This window comes from Malaya genurostris, chromosome 3 (assembly GCF_030247185.1).
Source record: "Malaya genurostris strain Urasoe2022 chromosome 3, Malgen_1.1, whole genome shotgun sequence".
Classification (NCBI taxonomy): domain Eukaryota; kingdom Metazoa; phylum Arthropoda; class Insecta; order Diptera; family Culicidae; genus Malaya; species Malaya genurostris.
This window is the reverse complement of record NC_080572.1, coordinates 187,157,175-187,176,167: the sequence shown is the minus strand read 5'-3', so window position 1 is coordinate 187,176,167 and position 18,993 is coordinate 187,157,175. Positions and strand designations below refer to the sequence as shown.

General features: G+C 37.2%; 1 protein-coding gene across 1 annotated transcript; it reads right to left on the bottom strand.

The window, feature by feature from the left end:
• Positions 1-16,065: 16,065 nt before the first annotated feature.
• Positions 16,066-17,628, bottom strand: LOC131438491 (nitric oxide synthase-interacting protein homolog). Its single transcript, XM_058608567.1, has 5 exons — positions 17,299-17,628; positions 17,028-17,242; positions 16,599-16,908; positions 16,266-16,374; positions 16,066-16,208 (listed from the first exon to the last, which is right to left on the bottom strand). Exons 1-5 carry the CDS (start codon positions 17,472-17,474, stop codon positions 16,137-16,139), a joined length of 882 nt encoding a protein of 293 aa, XP_058464550.1. The 5' UTR covers positions 17,475-17,628; the 3' UTR covers positions 16,066-16,136.
• Positions 17,629-18,993: the final 1,365 nt, after the last annotated feature.

Here is an 18,993-nt window from a genome sequence, read left to right as displayed (position 1 = left end):
GTATCATCCGAGTTTTCTTTCACTGACGAGACTATAGCGTAGTAGACTGACTGCAGTTGGTAGTATTGCAACAAGCCGCGATGATTCTATCGCTCCCTTCAGGGCCGACACACAGCAGCAGCAGCAGCAGCAGGCTGGAACAGGGAGATACTCCACTTGGCCAACTGCGTTTGCCTGCAGTTTTCCCGCTCAGCGGTTGCCATTGAGGGATTAAATTACACACATGCATTCCGGGTAGGTTTGATGAGCATTTTGAAATAGAGATGTTCAAACTCCGATTTTCTGTCAACAGCACAGCTTTGCTAACTTTTTGTTGACTGAGCTTTTCAAGCTAAAATATTACAGAATAATCCTTGCACCATTGGACGTAGCAAATTACGTTATTTGATTTTGTTCGTTTAATTTGTATGGATACAATACAGCTGAATTAAACGTTCTGCTTATGTATGGCACCCTGAGCGAAATATCAACACACACAGAAATATAGTTACTTACTAACTCAAGTACTGCCGCCTAGACAGAAAACTGCATTTTGATAACAGTCTACATCGCGAGAATAGAATTGGACCTTCATGTAATATCGAGCGGGAGTTATTTAACCCGACAAATTGTTATATCATTAGACTCCTTACACTTCTTGTCACACAACAAACCGCAGGTGGTACGGGCACTGCGGACTGCAAATATGATGTCGGAATCGCAGCCAGTACTCTTTTATATAGTAATGAATGAATTTTAGGGCAAAGTTTTTAAATATTTAAATGTGTTTTGGAATTCTATTCACATATTCTAGACTAATTGTTCTTCAACTTTCTTTATCCGATTTTTTAAGTGTTCTGATTCGTTGTTGCTGTTATTAAAGGGAAAACAAAGTGCACGTTGATCCTCCACAAACATAGTCCAAGAATCGAAAGCATCGTAAAGAACCAACGGTCAAAACCGAATTTTGTAATTTTGTCCACATTAAGTACGATTCTCTGAAAAGATGCGTCTCTGAATTTCTCTGCTGGTATCGTATCATTGTCGGCAGTCACCAATAAGCCCAAGTACAAAAATTATCACCAATTTCGAATAAATCGCCACCATTTTGAACTCAAGAGACCTTGCACCCTTTCATTTCATGTACTTTATCCTAGTACAGTTCCTGGCCATATTATTAGACTCACGCGTTGAAATTTACAATTATCGGAAATATTGTTGTTACGTCCAGCGATGAAAAAATGGTTCGAAAATTGCGATGCATTATGTCACCGTTTAAAACGGGCCATATCTGGAGAGTACGGTGCTTGGTTGATGATATTGGTTGAGTTTTTGGCCAAAAATCATCTCTTTGGCCACATCAACACGACGCTGTTTTTGAATGAAATTCAGCTTTTTTGGCACCAGCCGAGAAGCGACGCGTTTCAAACCCATAACATCAGTTAAAATGTGTTCGGCTGATCCATAAGAGATGCCCAACAACACAGCAATCTCTCTAATCGGTACAGAACGATTTTGCAACACGATTTGCTTCGCCGATTCAATGTTTTCTTCACTAACAGATGTTGTTGGGCGGCCAGGGATCTCATCATGATCCAAGCTTGTACCACCTTTGAAGCGTTTATACCACTCGTATGCCTGTGTTTTTCCTAGACACGATTCACCAAAGGCCTTTTCTAACATTTTCAACGTTTCGGAACACTTAAATCCATTTGCAACACAAAATTTGATGCACGCACATTGTTCTAAATTTTCATCCATTATAAAAATCGCCACACGAAAATTTTTCAAATTCTTTGTATAGACGCCAAACAAAAACTAATCGTACGATATGCGTCAAAATTTGACAGAATGTGTATGAAACTGTTGCCAACGTTGAGAGAATAAAAGTTTACCGATTGGACAAGCGCGGGAATTTTAAAATGAAAATTCCGGTTCTTTTTTTATCATAAGGTACACACTTAGAAAATTTCGCAGAATTTAATAATTTTCAACACCTGAACCATCGGTAATCAGTGCGGTAATTAAATTGTTTGCGTTGCCAATGATTTGTTCGGGAAATGTGAGAGCTGGATATCTTGTTAATATGATGTCTTTGGTTATATGAAGATAATTTTACCATACGGACAGTATGGTTTTTACCGTACTCGGCGGCTATTTAAATTTACCGTATGAATTGTATATCTATTTACAAAATTCTGTAATGAAAATTTACGTAAGACTGATCGTCCGGTAAAAATTTGCATAATTATTGTAAAAGAAAACTCATGTACCGAAATATCGGTCATTTCTATAGATTACCGAAATTTCTCGTCAAATATATTACCGAACAAAGGAATCAAAAGCACAGAGGTGCTAAAGCAACCCAGTGCTGATCTACCAGGTACCAGAATTTGTACGCTGCGTAGGATCAAAAGAGACGGCATATATCGCGAGGTGCTACACTGCAAGCATCGCATTTGATCGCCACCAAGAGCAAAAGCACTGTACCTGGGGTCAGGTACAGCAAGTGCAGTGGTGTTCACAACGACGGCAGAGCAACTGAGATAGCAGTAAACGACAGAAGACTGCCAATTGGAAACTGCAAAAGACTGCCAATTGGAAATCGTTGGAAGAGCTTCACGTCGTTCTTCACGATAAAGGAACAGAGACATCAGCTACAAGGTAGATTTAATTTAATTTATTTTTTATTTCTTATATCTGAAATTTTACTAAACATAAGTTTTTATTTTGGTATTATTAATTTACAAAAAAAATTTAATGTAATGGATGATCTCATGGAAGATCATCCGAATCCGATTCCGGATACTAGTAAAAGTTTAAATACTCCGAGGGCTAAACATTATCCACAGGGTACCACTGGGCCATGGATAGTCTATCTTCGAAAAAAAGAAAAGATTTTAAACTTGATGCAAATTACAAAGGATTTGACATCACATTTCTCTGAAGTTAAAGAAATCTGTAAGGTTAATAGAGATAAAATTCGAGTTGTAGTTAACGACTTGAAACAGGCAAACGATATTGTAACCTGTAAATTATTTGCTATTGAATATCGAGTTTACATTCCATCGAAGGAGGTAGAAATTGACGGTGTTGTGACTGAAGCAAGTCTGACAGCAGATGATTTACTTAAAAATGGAGTTGGCCGTTTTAAAAACTCCATGCTTGAGGGAGTTAAGATACTCGAGTGCAAACAATTGTACTCAGCATCTATTGTCGATGGAAAAAAGTCTTATCGTCCCTCAGATTCGTTTCGCGTAACATTTGCCGGATCTGCATTGCCTAGCCATGTCTATATCGATAAAATTCGTCTTCCTGTTCGGCTTTTCGTACCGCATGTTATGAATTGCACGAACTGTAAAAAATTCGGACATACAGCTACTTACTGTAGTAATAAGTCCAAATGTATCAAATGTCAAGGGCCTCATAAGGATAATCTTTGCGATAAAGATGTTGAAAAATGTGTTTATTGTGGGGAAAGCCCTCATGATGATCTTTCAGTGTGCGCTGCATTTAAGCTGCGTAAAGACAAAATGAAGCTTTCTTTAAAAGCACGGTCTAAGCGCACATATGCAGAAATGCTCAAAACGGTCATACATGTCTCCCCTTTGGAAACCGAAAACGGTTTTTCAAATCTTGCGGAGCCAGAGGAATCTGACTCTGACGGAAATAGTGAAGATACCTCGTTTGTCACTCCTCAAGGGTCTGTTAAGAGGAGATTAACAAACCACAAAATACCAAAAAAGACACCTAAAATTATACCTTCAAAAAAAGATCCCCGTGTTAAAGCTAAAAAGCCAAATTTAAAACCAAAAACTGTGCCTCCTGGTTTGTCAAATTCACAAACCAATCCAGGAACTAGCTCAAGAAAAGACAATAATCCAGTGGGCTCCATTTCACATTCACCAACAGGATTACTGAAATTTTCGGAAATTGTAGAATGGATTTTCGCTGCATTCAATATTTCTGAACCTCTAAAGACCATCATAACAGCATTCCTTCCAATAGCTAGAACTTTTTTGAAACAGTTATCAGCTCAATGGCCAGCTCTTTCAGGTTTTGTAACATTTGATGGATAATTTATCATCCGCCGCAAATGATTCAATCACTGTCCTGCAGTGGAATTGTCGAAGCATCATGCCAAAACTTGATTCATTTAAAGTTTTGTTGCATAGTCAAAAATGTGATGTATTTGCTTTGTGCGAAACATGGCTTACATCAAACATAGCCTTAAATTTTAATGACTTTAACATTATACGTCTCGACAGAGACTCCCCGTATGGTGGAGTGCTTTTAGGAATTAAGAAATGTTATTCCTTTTATAGATTAAACATTCCTTCGACTTCTAGTATAGAAGTTGTTGCTTGTCAAATAAACATTAAAGGAAAGGACATTTGCATTGCTTCGGTATATATTCCTCCAAGAGCTCAAGTTGGACAACGACAGCTTAATGAAATTGTCGAAGCCCTTCCTGCTCCACGTTTGATTTTAGGAGATTTCAATTCGCACGGAATGATGTGGGGTTCCGTTTACAATGATAGCAGATCATCTCTAATATATAATATTTGCGACAATTTTAGCATGACGGTACTAAATATGGGTAGCATGACACGGATCCCAAGACCTCCTGCACGTCCAAGTGCATTAGATTTATCTCTTTGTTCGACTTCAATTCGACTAGATTGCACCTGGAAAGTATTTCCTGATTTACATGGTAGCGATCATTTACCAATCATCATCTCAATTAGCAGTAACAAAGGCATTGCTAATTCAGTTAATATTCCATATGATTTGACAAAAAATATTGACTGGATTAAATACCAAAGTAATATTTCAAGTGTCTTAACTTCAATGGAAGAGCTTCCCCCACTTGAAGAATATGACTTCCTCGTTTGTTCGATTCTGGAGGCCGCAGAACAAGCCCAAACCAAACGATTTCTTGGTCCATCGTCTAACAGAAGACCTCCAAATCCTTGGTGGGACAAAGAGTGCTCAGATGCTAAACTCGCAAAACAAAATGCTTGCAAGACGTTTCTAAAACGGGGAGGAGGAACTCCTCAGAATTTTGAAAAATTCTTGGTTTTAGAAACCAAGTACAAGAACATACTTCGGGTTAAGAAATGCAGCTATTGGAGACATTTTGTGGAAGGTTTGTCAAGAGAAACCTCAATGAGCACTCTTTGGAATACGGCCAGACGAATGAGGAATCGTAACGTAGGAAATGAGAGTGAGGAGTACTCGAATCGATGGATATTTGATTTTGCGAGGAAAGTTTGTCCAGATTCCGTTCCTACGCATAGCATTGTTAGGGAGTCTTCTTCAAATGATGATTCCATTGATAGCCCCTTTTCAATGATGGAATTTTCCATAGCACTCATGTCTTGTAACAATAACGCTCCTGGATTGGACAGAATTAAATTCAACTTGGTGAAGAATCTGCCCGACCTCGCAAAAAGACGTTTGTTGGAATTGTTCAACAAGTTTCTTGAGCAAAATATTGTTCCACCTGACTGGAGGCAAGTGAAAGTTATCGCCATTCAAAAGCCGGGGAAACCAGCTTCCAATCACAACTCATATAGACCCATTGCGATGTTGTCCTGCATCAGAAAATTGTTCGAAAAAATTATTCTACGACGTCTCGACACTTGGGTCGAGACGAACGGTTTGTTGTCAGATACTCAGTTTGGCTTCCGTAGAAATAAAGGGACGAATGATTGCCTTGCATTACTTTCGTCTGACATCCAAATTGCCTTCGCTCAAAAGCAACAAATGGCATCTGTATTTTTAGACATTAAAGGAGCATTTGATTCAGTTTCCATTGATGTTCTTTCAGACAAGCTCCACCAACATGGACTCCCAGCGGTTATAAATAATTATTTGCACAACCTTTTGTCAGAGAAACGCATGCATTTTTCACATGGCGATTTGGCAACAACCAGAATTAGCTACATGGGTCTCCCGCAAGGCTCATGCCTCAGTCCGCTCCTCTATAATTTTTACGTGAATGACATTGACAGCTGTCTAGTAACCCCATGTACACTAAGACAATTGGCAGATGATGGCGTGGTTTCAGTTACTGGATCCAAAGCTATTGATCTGCAAAAACCATTGCAAGATACCTTAGATAAATTGTCCGTTTGGGCTGTTCATCTTGGTATCGAATTCTCTGCGGAGAAAACCGAGCTGGTCGTCTTTTCAAAAAAGCATGATCCCGCGCAACTTCAGCTTCATATGATGGGAAGAATAATCGAACAGGTTTTGACTTTCAAATACCTCGGGGTGTGGTTTGATTCCAAATGCACGTGGGGAGGACACATTAGGTATCTGATAACGAAATGCCAACAAAGAGTAAATTTTCTTCGAACAATAACAGGGTCTTGGTGGGGTGCTCATCCGCAAGATCTAATAAAATTGTATCAGACAACGATACTTTCAGTGATGGAATATGGATGCGTTTGTTTTCGTTCCGCTGCAAATTCTCATATTATCAAACTTGAGCGAATTCAGTACCGTTGTTTGCGAATTGCTTTAGGCTGCATGCATTCGACACATACAATGAGTCTTGAAGTTCTGGCGGGAGTTCTTCCATTAAAAGATCGATTTTGGGAGCTTTCATCACGCCTGCTAATAAGATGTGAGGTGCTGAATCCCATGGTAATTAATAATTTCGAACGACTAGTCGAGCTTCGATCTCAAACAAAATTCATGACAGTATATTTTAACCATATGTCACAGGAAATCAACCCTTCAAGATATATTCCTATCCGTGTCAGCCTCCTAAATGTCCCTGACTCAACTTTATTTTTCGATACATCCATGCAGCGCGAAGTGCGTGGAATCCCGGACCACCTACGCTCTATGGAAATCCCAAAAATATTTTCAAGTAAGTTCAGGCATATTAACTCTGAGAAAATGTTTTACACGGACGGATCGCGAATGGAAGAAGCGACAGGGTTTGGTATGTTCAACAATAATGTTTCGGCCTCATTCAAGCTTCAAGAACCTGCATCTGTTTATATAGCAGAGTTAGCAGCAGTTCATTATAGCTTGAATGTAATCGTCACATTATCTCCAAACCATTATTTCCTCTTCACAGATAGTCTGAGTGCAATTGAAGCCATTCGCTCAAACGCTGCTGGCAAAAATGAACCGTTTTTCTTGGGTAAAATAAAACAGTGTCTGAACGACATATTGAATAATAATTATCTAATCACAATAGTTTGGGTTCCGGCTCATTGCTCCATTCCAGGCAATGAAAGAGCCGATATTTTAGCCAAACGTGGTGCTATTGAGGGTGAAATTTATGAGAGACCGATTGCTTTCAACGAATTCTATAGCGCGTCTCGCCAAAGAACACTTGCCAGCTGGCAAGCTTCTTGGGATAAAGATGATCTGGGTCGGTGGATGCACTCAATTATTCCGAAAATATCGACAAAGGCATGGTTCAGGGGACTGGATGTGAGTAGAGATTTCATTCGTGTGATGTCCAGACTCATGTCCAATCACTACACGTTAGATGCACATCTCCTTCGAATTGGGCTCTCCGAGACTAATCATTGTGCTTGTGGCGAAGGTTATCGGGATATTGACCATGTTGTTTGGACATGCGTGGAGTTTCGTGATGTCAGATCTCAACTAATAAATTCCTTGCGTACCCAAGGTAGACTATCCAATGTCCCAGTTCGCGACATTCTTGCTTGTCGTGACCTTCCATACATGAAACTTCTTTATCATTTCATTAAATCCATTGGAGTTCCAATTTAAATTTTATTTTATGTTAAACTGTTTTCTCTTCCATGAGTTCAACCAATAGCCAACTATAGGATATTGAATATAAGTGGTGAACTGATACAAACAATCCTGAAATAGTTATAAGATCATGTACAAAATAAATGTATTTTATTTAATGTAATTTAAAATAGCAACTCGCTTGATAAAAACAGTGTTTAGATTAACTAATGAGTACCAACATACTAATATGATATTCGAAATGTATTAGGTTTAAACTACTATGTATTGTGGATGCCACGGCGAAGAAAAACTTATGTATATTGCCTATGAAATAAACGTATTTATGAAAAAAAAAGGAATCAAATCTTAGTGTGTAAGCATGCTCCTACAATCAAGCAGGATCTGATTTGGTTTGTACAATGAAACCGGAAAAATAACGAAGAGATAAGTAAAAAGATCGATAATTGCATCGAAAACATGTCTCGTCGTATAGTAGCCTGTTAAAGGTTACCAAATAAAATTCTGAATTTCAAGAAATATCGTTCATTTTATAATTGTCATTAAACTAAAAGATTTAATAATCTTTTGTAAATAATTGCTTAGAATAAAAGAACTAACACGGACTTTCTCATAATTTAATTAACACCTACTAATAACCCTCCGCGAGAACCATATAGATAAGAATTTATCCCTGAAACTCGAAAAATGCACATATGCACATAACGTTTATACGGAAATTCATAGTCATGCATGATCCATACCTGGGCATTTTGTTACAACGGTTCTTCAAGAAAAATTCTTTAGTATTGCATTAAAACACAGCCGTCACACTCAGAGATGTCTATCTCCTCTGTGTGACGAAGAGCAAGCAAAATTTCTCCCCTCGCACTGACAACTTCAACGAGAGCTCTTCTCTTTCACATTTATACAGCACTGTTGTGTAAAGTGTGCACGCATCATGAGTGCGTTTGTTTATTTCCTTTTACCTCTTCCACTGAATCGCACCAAAGTGCTAGAGCATTAGCTAATAAATTCTCTGAGGTGGATGCAGATACTTTCACAGAGGTGTACACGCCGGTGAGCACTCTGCTGTATGGTTTTCGTAGATGAAGCGTGGACACGCAAAATCAGCAAAATAAAACAATTTATCGTAAAATTTTCGGTTTTCCTTGCAAATTTTTCATAGCAAGGCCAGATCTACTCTCTATTAATTGAAGTTCACAGAAGTGTTCGCTCACCAACACGCGCCAGTGGTCACTTGGGTGTATTTAGACGAGAGCGCGTGTGAGCGATTCATGCGAAGAGAATGTGTTTCACTCGCGCCAGCTGCTTTAACCACAAGCACACACTCAAATGCTGTCTATTCGACACTGAGAAGAAGTGCGCTTTCCTCGGTGTGGCAAAAATCTGACTCTAGCGTGTATAACTCTGGTGAAATGCCATCTCTGGACTCACACTAATCAATCGTAATCGAGATGATAAACATTCAAGTGCAATAATGCAACTTATTATTCTCGAATATTACTTGCCAAATCCTAAAATCATACAAAAGTTGTCATGGTATCACCGGCTGGTACAGTTTTTTCCGGCTTCATGATAATGAGTTGATAATAGTCACGTACCCAGAGGGGCCCTGGTCCCTCCCGAAATCAGAAAAGAAACGAAAAAATAAGAAATATTATGAGACTATTGATCCTGTAGATTAGGGGAAAGTATTGTAAAAAGTCAATGCTGGCCAAAACGCCTCCTTCCTTTTTAAGTATTCAAGACTTTTCTAAACAAAAGATTTCGTAAGATCTTCCTTCTATCAAAGACATCATATTAACAAGATATCCAGCTCTTACATTTTCCGAACAAATCATTGGCAACATCCTTTTTTGCGAGCATGTCGCCACCAGGCGAGTCCACATCGAATCTCATACATAGAAGCAGGTGAGAGAAATGTCAAATTCGTGCGCGCCAAAATAGCAGGGCTGCGTACTCATGATATGTTGAATGTGATGCCGTGCGATGGCGTTGCTGAACTGATGATTGATTTCGCTCCAAGCTGACAGGGTCTGCTTCTATGCAAGTTTGGCAGTTGTCGTTTGCTGGAAAATATGAAACAACTGACAAAAATCATTAAGCAGCTTTTTAATGTAAAGTTTTGCTTCGACTAAACAAGCATTTTAACCGTATAACACGTCTAATGGTCGGTTGCTGCTTAGTAATTAACTTTTAACTTTTAACATTATGCCCCACCTTCAAGTTAAAATATTGTTTTAAACATTAATAACGATTATACAAACGGAATGTAGCTTTGGGAGGATCAAAAATTTTGGTTTCCAATTGTAATTAATTGATTATGCAATTGATTTCTGATGCGAAAAATATCTTCCTTATCTGCTTTTCTTCTATATCGATATTTCAAGGGGCATATTGCATCAGTGTTGTGGGGCATTCCACTGATTTTTTGTGAGGCATATTATACGGCATATGGCATATTATACGGGGCATTATGCCTACGGCAAGCTAAAAAACTGAAAAAATATTTTGTGAAATTACATCTATTTTCATGTACATATTTGGAGTAGGTTTCCATAAAATTTAATCGCAAAACTAAGCGTTAATTGAAGATACAGTTATATTAATTGAAAAATCAATGCAATCCAATTTAGTTTTGCATTGATAAAGGTTTTCAATCAAAATTACGATTCGACTCATGTCTATTCCATGTTACTATTGATTTACACGCCGTGTAAATTTCAATATTTCTTTCTGTGCATGAGTTATTTTGTGGAAATTATGAATGTTAAAAACCGCTATAAGGGTTAGATATTTGCTGTAAACGAGTTATAAATATTATGATTAAACATTAGTATGTAAAACAAGAGTAACTAAAACACCTAATATTAATAACGAATCGTATGAACAACAAAGATGAAAGGCCAAAGGGTCAAAACACTTGTACTGTAAAATGTTGATGTAATACACAAAAATAAGATTAATAAACAGATATCTATGCAAAAAAAATGGTAAACGAGTTACGATGCGTTACTTTTAAGGAAGTTATAGATGTTACGAGGCCTTACATATGTTACTTTTTGTAAGTTATAGGCGTTACGAAGCGTTACATGTGTGATTTTTGTGAATCATAAGCGTTAAATGCGTGATTTTTTTTGTAAGTTAACATGGACTACTTGTTAGTAAGTTATAGGCGTTACGAAGCGTTACGAAGCGTTACTCTTTTGTAAGTTCTAAGCTGTTTGAAATTATAGCTCTGGATTTTATAACACATAATTGCTCTAACTATATATCTGAGACTCAACATGGTTTCCGAATCGTTCGACGTCTACAAATTTAGTATCCTATACTTCCTTTATCATACGTTCGTTACAATTACGACTACAGGTAGATTCTATCTACACTGATTTTTCCGCTGCGTTCGACAAGATTAATCATCAAATAACAATCTCAAAGTTAAATAGACTAGGATTTGACAGGTCATTTCTAAATTGGCTTCACTCATAACTTACTGGTCGTGAAATGATAGTGAAAATAGGAGACAATACAACTTGAAACCTTCCAAGTTACCATTCCAGATGCAAACTGATTGACCTCGATTCGTTATCTGTCCGTTGCGATGTCAGCAAGGCTACTTTTGTGGCTGATCTCCTCCAATCAAGAATAGACTGCTCCGAGCTCTTACAGCATTTACAAATTGATATCCATCGCCGTAATCTTTTCTTAGGACCCCCTATGCTAGAACTAATTGTGGGTATAACGAGCCTCTGCCAGCATGTGCCGAAAATTTAACCACTGTTCCAATTCATTCGACTTTAATCTATCACGAAACGTTGTCAAAAAATTGTTCCTAGGGTTACTATCTAATTAGTTTTAGTTTTAGTGTGTTTAGAAATGCTATGTTTAAGTGAAATGTATCATTAGGATGATTGTAATCTGTTGATGCTAAAGATGAGGAGGTTTTATGCCTGTTGGAGAGCAAGTTTGACAGAAACTAACTCCACCGGGCTTTTCCCTGCTCCAAATAAACAAATAAGTTATAGGCGTTACGAATCGTTACATGCGTAACTTTTTTGTAAAGTTTAGGTGTTACAAAATGTTACATGTGTTACATTTTTAAAAGGTACAAGCGTTACGAAATGTTACATCCATTACTCTTTTGTAAGTTTTGTTTGTTATGAAGCGTTATGTGTTACTTTTTGTATGCTATTGTTAAAAAGCGTTACAAGAGTTTTGACATCCAAATTTCAACATATTGAAGTGACTTATTAGCAACATCTACTGGAAATGTCAAAATTATGAAATGATTATAATTTGATCCTACAACGAGATGGAACGACACAATGACGAACTCGAAATCTTATCGAAACGAAAACTTTTATCTAATTTTGATGGAAAATGAGCATAAATATTATTCACGTGAATTAATTGTTCTATTTTATACATGAAGGAATCATTAGTTCTTTTCTTGATATGAGAGTATTCAGTAAATGTTAATGAAAATGTTATTTCACATGACTCAACGGTTTCAATATTTTTAATTTTACCGACAGCCTTGTACCCAGAGAAAAGGGGGGCGAGGGGGCTTGGCCCTCCCGAAATCTAAAACAGAAACGAAAAATAAGTTTGAGAAATGTTATGGGGCTGTTGAACCTGTAGATTACATAGTGATATAGAGGTTTTGAGAGTTAAGTGATGGTCAAAACTCCATTGCCGATAAAGCACGCATCGAGAGTCAAAACCACATAAAATAGAGGATGAAACAGGGGTAAAATAATAATAATAATAATAATAATAATAATAATAATAATAATAATAATAATAATAATAATAATAATAATAATAATAATAATAATAATAATAATAATAATAATAATAATAATACATAAAATTGTACTGGATGAGCTTGAGCGACCACCCCTGGTTGCTACTCCGTTACTGATCGTGATTAGCTGAAATTGTACAGGGAGTTTCAAGATGATCCGACCTGGGACTGGTAAATAATCCTTCAATGTACATCTTCTGGTAATCCCAGAATTCATTGATCAGTTCCGGCGTCGGCCAGACCCGAACGTAGATCGTTTAAGGAATGGGAAGGGATGTTAGTCCAACATTTGTTGTTACTAGAGGCCGTATATACTACTGCGCACTTCACAAGTGTCAAGGGAGAAGGACATTTGTTAGTAAAAATTTCAGTATTGATTTTTTCGCGCGCGACTCAGTATGTTCCTGTTTCAAGATGCTCGGATGCACCACTAAACTCACTGACTTCCCGAGTGAACGTTTCAACAATATCCTATATTGAAGTCCCGGGAAGTCTTGATTCACAGCTCTTATTCGAGGAAACTGAAGAAAAATTTGCAATACTATCGCTTAAAGAATAAAAACTTCCCTATTTTTTATAACAGAAAATACGTGATAAAAAAAACGAGTGAATAGGATTTAGACAAAATATTTGATTCATTTCTAAACAGTTGTTATAAAATTATTTTAAATCACCAAATAAAGGTCAACAGATTTCACGCGCGTCTTGATTCTTTAATAATTATTAATTATTATTTATTAATTGGTTATATTGGTTGATCTGGGCAGCCGGCTACCGAGAAAAATATTAATTTATTGTTTGAAATATTAATATCAAGTGTTTTTTACTATGTATTCAATATACCGATATATGTTATTTCTGTTATTAACTTTGTAATATCAACGGATTTGCGCAATAGTTCATTTTTATCATTCAATTCATAATCCTGAAAGACAATCAATAACATGGAAGAAGAAAACATTCCAAATAAAACTTTTCTCCGAAGCTAGACGGAAATTGATAGGTTGAATGAAGAGATAATTTAGTAAAATAGAGTAATCAGAAGTGAAACATTGAAAATATCTGATAACTGAAAGGAAAAAGAAACTCCTGCAATTGTGGCCTTTTACGACATGGAAGCAGGAACCCGGTGGATCTATTCTTGGTTCATTTTTTTTCCGCCGGATTTCACACGGCATCTAGGCTGGTACTGTCCGGAAAGAGCTAATAGGTACTATCAATCTCCTAGTGGACCTAATGTCAGTTTTCTGGGATCGGCATAGTATAGTTTTTGGCACACCGAGAATTAGGTACATAAGTAATCTTCAGTAACATTATTTTTTTATCTGAGGACTCATCCCGAAACGAAATGCAGGGTACAGGTCTGGTTGAAAAAAAAAAGTAAAAGATGCAAACAGTAAAAAATGCAAAGTGTCACGTGTGAAAATTTACGAAAATCTGAACTACCCGCACATAAAGTTGACAAAATATTATATGTAGTTAAATGAACTACACCAACGTAATAAAAGTGCTTGGAAAACGTTGGTCGATAGTCAGAAATACAAGATCGGATGGAAATCGAACGACGGTTACCACAAGTGATTTATTAATTTTAGTTAATTTGACGTGAATTCGCCATAACTAAGTTCATTCATGCCGTATCTATCGCATGCTTAGGGTGGCGAAATGGTAACACTTATGCACGGATTGCATAGGAACGCAGATTCGAGTCCTGCTGAACGTACCTTTTTTCAAAAAATATCATCTCCTTCCTTTTTCTTCTCCAATATATGTTTCCACTCAGTCATAGCAAAAACATCGAAGTGATCTGCTGTTTCATTCAGAACTCAAACCTCTTCGTCCGAGATTGACAGATAAAAACGTGCTTAATCCACCTATCAGTGAGATGATACCTTTTTTTATTAATCCGCATGTGTTTTTTTCATGAATATTCTTCGGTTTTCATGACATTATTTTAATGACCGTCGTTTTAAGCTGCAATTTGACATTTTAATCACTCATTACTCTATCTAAAAAGGGTACAATCGATTAAACTTTTCTTGAAATGTCGATGGGTGTTTTGTTCTTTCAGCATTTATTGCTGTAAGCAGTTTAAATCAATATAATTATGAAATTGTTCAGAATTCGGAAGTACTGCCATCTCTCCAATATGTCATATTCGAACGATTATGTTGCCAAAAACGAACCGTGTTAAAATCGGTCCGAGGCAAAATGTCATGAAAAAAGATGCTGTTCACAGTCTTTTTGGTACTTAGAAACTATTGTATGTAACAGTATAAAAAATCGTGTTTTACGTTGCTCCCAAGCCTTTCTTTGCTATACAGCGCTCAGAACTTCTACTGCTGGAATATGGGGGAAAAGTCGCTTACACAAAAATTTCGATATCTCAGTTAAAAATGGACGGATTTTAACAATCTATGGCTTGTTGGATAGCTATTTCCGTGCGGAATCTAAGTCTGAAAACATATTCTGTTTTCAAGGTCAATTGTGACCGATACTGTCAAAAAACTGAAAATTTTGACATAAAACTTCGTATAACTCAAAAAGTAAACATCCGATCTCAAAACCATTCAATAGCGTTCTGGGTGACGGGGAGACCTTTCATTTGCGACTAGTTTGATCAAAATCGGTCCAGCCATCTCTGAGATCTCGACCTCTTAGTTGACAACACACATACAGACACACACACATACACACACACACGGACATTTGCTCAGTTCGTCGAGCTGAATCGATTGGTATATGACATTCGGCCCTCCGGGCCTCGGAAAATTTTTCGAAAGTTTGAGCGAATTCTATACCTATTGTTTATATATATAAAAAAAGGTAAAAACGAATATAAAAACCTAACTAGAGATTTCCAGGAAGAGTAAGCGACCGTCTAAATAGATATTTACCCTAAATGCATCAAAAAATCCCAACATTCGAATTGTTTGGAACTTGTCCCACCTGATGGATTAAAAGTTCATTTCGATGGTTGCAGGTTCGAAGAAATTGCTATCTAGGAATGAAAAGCATCATACGAGGAATAATACATGAAAGCGCGGAACAGGCAGAACTCAGGATTCCAGAAAAAAACCAACAGGAATCGCGAAGCGATGGAACAGTTTAAAACTCTGCACTTTCGATAGACTCCTAAGTCATAAAGTTTTCAATATAAGCAAAACCAATTTAATGTTCCTTGCAATTCTCTAAATCTTTCTACTAAGATAAGAAAAAAACTATTATGTTCATCTCACAGAAATAGTTAATAATCTGCAAACAGATCTTTGATGTGTGACGTATAATTCCGTAATTATTCACCCCTATTCTGTATTTCGATCGAATCGGATTTTGTCGAACGAATGTAATAATTTGCATTCTGTAATTCGATCGAGTGATACTTTTGTATGGAAAACTCGAACTCGATCGAGCTACAGAATGCAAAATTTCGTGTTTGTTCGAAACAATCCGATTCGAACGAAATACAGAATCGGGGTGATTATCTTCATCTACAAACACAGCGATAATAATTAATGTACAGTAAATTACTTTGAAGCATTTATTAGATTATTGAGAACTTAAATATATTAGTCAACTATAATCTAAATTCACTAAATTAGCATTGTAAAGCAGGCCTAGCTTCTTTAGCCTGCAGATTATCATTGGTTGTGGAAAAACCAGTACCACCCTAGAATTATACAGAAAGTCAATATTATAGCGTAACTTACGTAAACTGTGCACCTACCCTCTGCAAAGTAATGATATCAGATTCGGACAGCTTTTCGTTCGTCAATGGGTGAATCATATCTTTTTTGATAATTTTCTCCACACATTCCAGAGTAACTACATCTCCGCTATATAACAAGGAATTACATAATTAGATTGAAACATTACCATAAACATATGGCGTTTTTCATTGAAAAACACTGGTGGCGTGGATTGCTCTGGTTTTGCACTTTCGAGCAAAAAATGGCAATAAAACACCGTTAGAATACTGCATTTCCGCTCGAAAGTGCAAAATCAGAGCAGTCTACGCCACCAGTGTTTTTCAATGAAAAACGGCAATAAAATAACTCACGTAGTTTTCAGCACAGCACACGGTACGGAATTATTCAATATGTCATGGGTAACAGCACACATATACCGGTTTTCCTTTGCAATCAAAGACTTTTTATCAGAAGCATCTTTGACTAAGGTGAACTTTACTTCGATCAGATCTCGTGCCTTTAATGAACGACCGGACATAGGGCAATACACTTTACTATCAGGTTTCTCTATGCGCGCTTTCTTTGCTGATGGTGTCTGCGATGGCACCCAAAAACTGGGCAATTCTTTGCGCTTACCAAGTGACACGTTCGATATGGCTCCACTAGTGCTGGGAATTTCATCTGTAAATTTAAAGTATATTCAGCTTGTGAAAGTAATAAAGCCAATTATTTTTTAGGCCTGAACATGTAACATACTGAACAATACTTGATTGAAAAAAAAACAAATACAAGCTATTTACCAACAGGATTTGATGTCTTACTGCTAACAATATTTTTCTCAGACGAAATGAACTTGTCTAGCTGTTTTTTGGTCTCAGCATTAGCTTTTTCCGTTTGTTCATCTTGATCCTCTTTTACCTGACGTTCATATTCTTGCATTTTCCTGGTAAAATCTTTCTTTTTTGTTATTATGTATTGTAAAATTGCTTCTTTGTCGAACAAGTAGCCATCTTTGCTAATAAATTGAAGATCAGTTTACAAACTGCTCATCTTTGAATAAAACAATCTTACGTGATAACCGGATTTCGACAGGGCTGCAGAGTGAGTGAACAGCAATCGAAACTTTTCACGGAATCCTTGCCTATACGACGAGATGCTGTCCCAAAACCAGACGATTCAGCATCTTTCTTCTTTTCGTGATAAGTATAAACAGCTCCAGCTGTGCAGTTGCGTGCGTGCCGAGTCATCTTAGGTGCTTTATAGGTGATAACAAATCTTCAAATAATGTACAGCAGAATCCCAAAAATTGATGAATTACAATAATGATTGAATCTCAGTAAAAAATGTAATACAAATTTAATGCAATCGCTGGAACGAGTATACTGTTGGCAAACAATAAGATGCGATGACAAATGATATGTCAAACTAACAAACCGCGTTGCCAGATTTCATGTGAACAAATTCTATCCCACCTTCGGTTAATTTTTACCCGCCGTTAACTTCAAATGAAGAAAATAGATACCCACTTAGAAAAAAACGTTCAACGGTGGTCCTTCATTGGTTCAATACGTTGAATCATTGGTCCAATGAAAGTCCAATCAATCGTTCAACGGTAGGCCAACACGGGGCCTTTGTTTGCCGATTTTGAAACAGACTGTTGAACCGAATGCCATTTTTTTCGTTCAACAAACCCGGCAGACAGAGGTCCATTGTGGAGCCATTTTTAACATGAGGAGTTGGAGCCCCGTTGGACTAGTTTTACTGCAGAATTTCTGAAGTTTTCTCCACTTATTTGTTTAAACTAACAATACATACCTGCACAATACTTCTACTTCACGTAGAAAAACAACAAACTTTCTTTCTATGTAAAGGTAACACTTAATTTTCACACTATTTTTGCAAGAGAAAAAACAACAAACCGTTCCAGCAAATTAAACGAATATTTCGTGCAATATGTCGTTCAACAAGCGCTCAAAAATCAACAAAATTGAACGGCCTGCTGAGAGGGTATCAAGGTTCCACAGCTTTAATAGAAGCATTAGATCGTAGTAATAAACTGAATGAAGAACTCCAAGCCGGAATTTCTAAGAAAAAAGACGGAGGACAGTCGGCTACTTCAGAAGAATGCGAGATAGAGTTCAATGCTGAAAACGGATTGAGCAGCACGAAACGTTTAACAGGACCAAACTTTGAAGAATCTAGATTCATATCATCAATGCATCAGCTTTCCGTGTCCATTAACGTTCCGGAATGCAAAGCAACAGACGAAGACGGAATTATTCGTCCTGTGTATGAGCAGTGGAAGGATTTATTAATAGATTCACTCAAGCTAGCTGGAATAGAAGATGAAATAACAAAATTTATAGTGTTTAAAGTTAAGGCTGGATCTCAATTGCTTGAGATATTCAGAAACACGAAATCAGACACCGACTCACCAGATGTATCTTCGGCACCATTTTCAAACGCATTGCATCGCCTTCAAAGCTATTTCGGTTCTGGTTCGGATATTATGCTAATGCGACGCAAATTAGCTATGATGACTCAGAACCCCAATGAATCGGATCTTAGTTTTCTCACTCGTGTCGGATCGACTGCTCGTCTCTGTGAATTCAATGAGAACAAAGAGTTTGAGCAAATTGTTGCCACAGTAGCAGAGCATGCTAAAAACAGGGATGTACGGACAACTGCTCTAAAAATGCTTCATCGTAAAGGTACCTTTATTGATTTGGTTGATAAAGTACGAGAAATTGAGACAATTCGAATCAA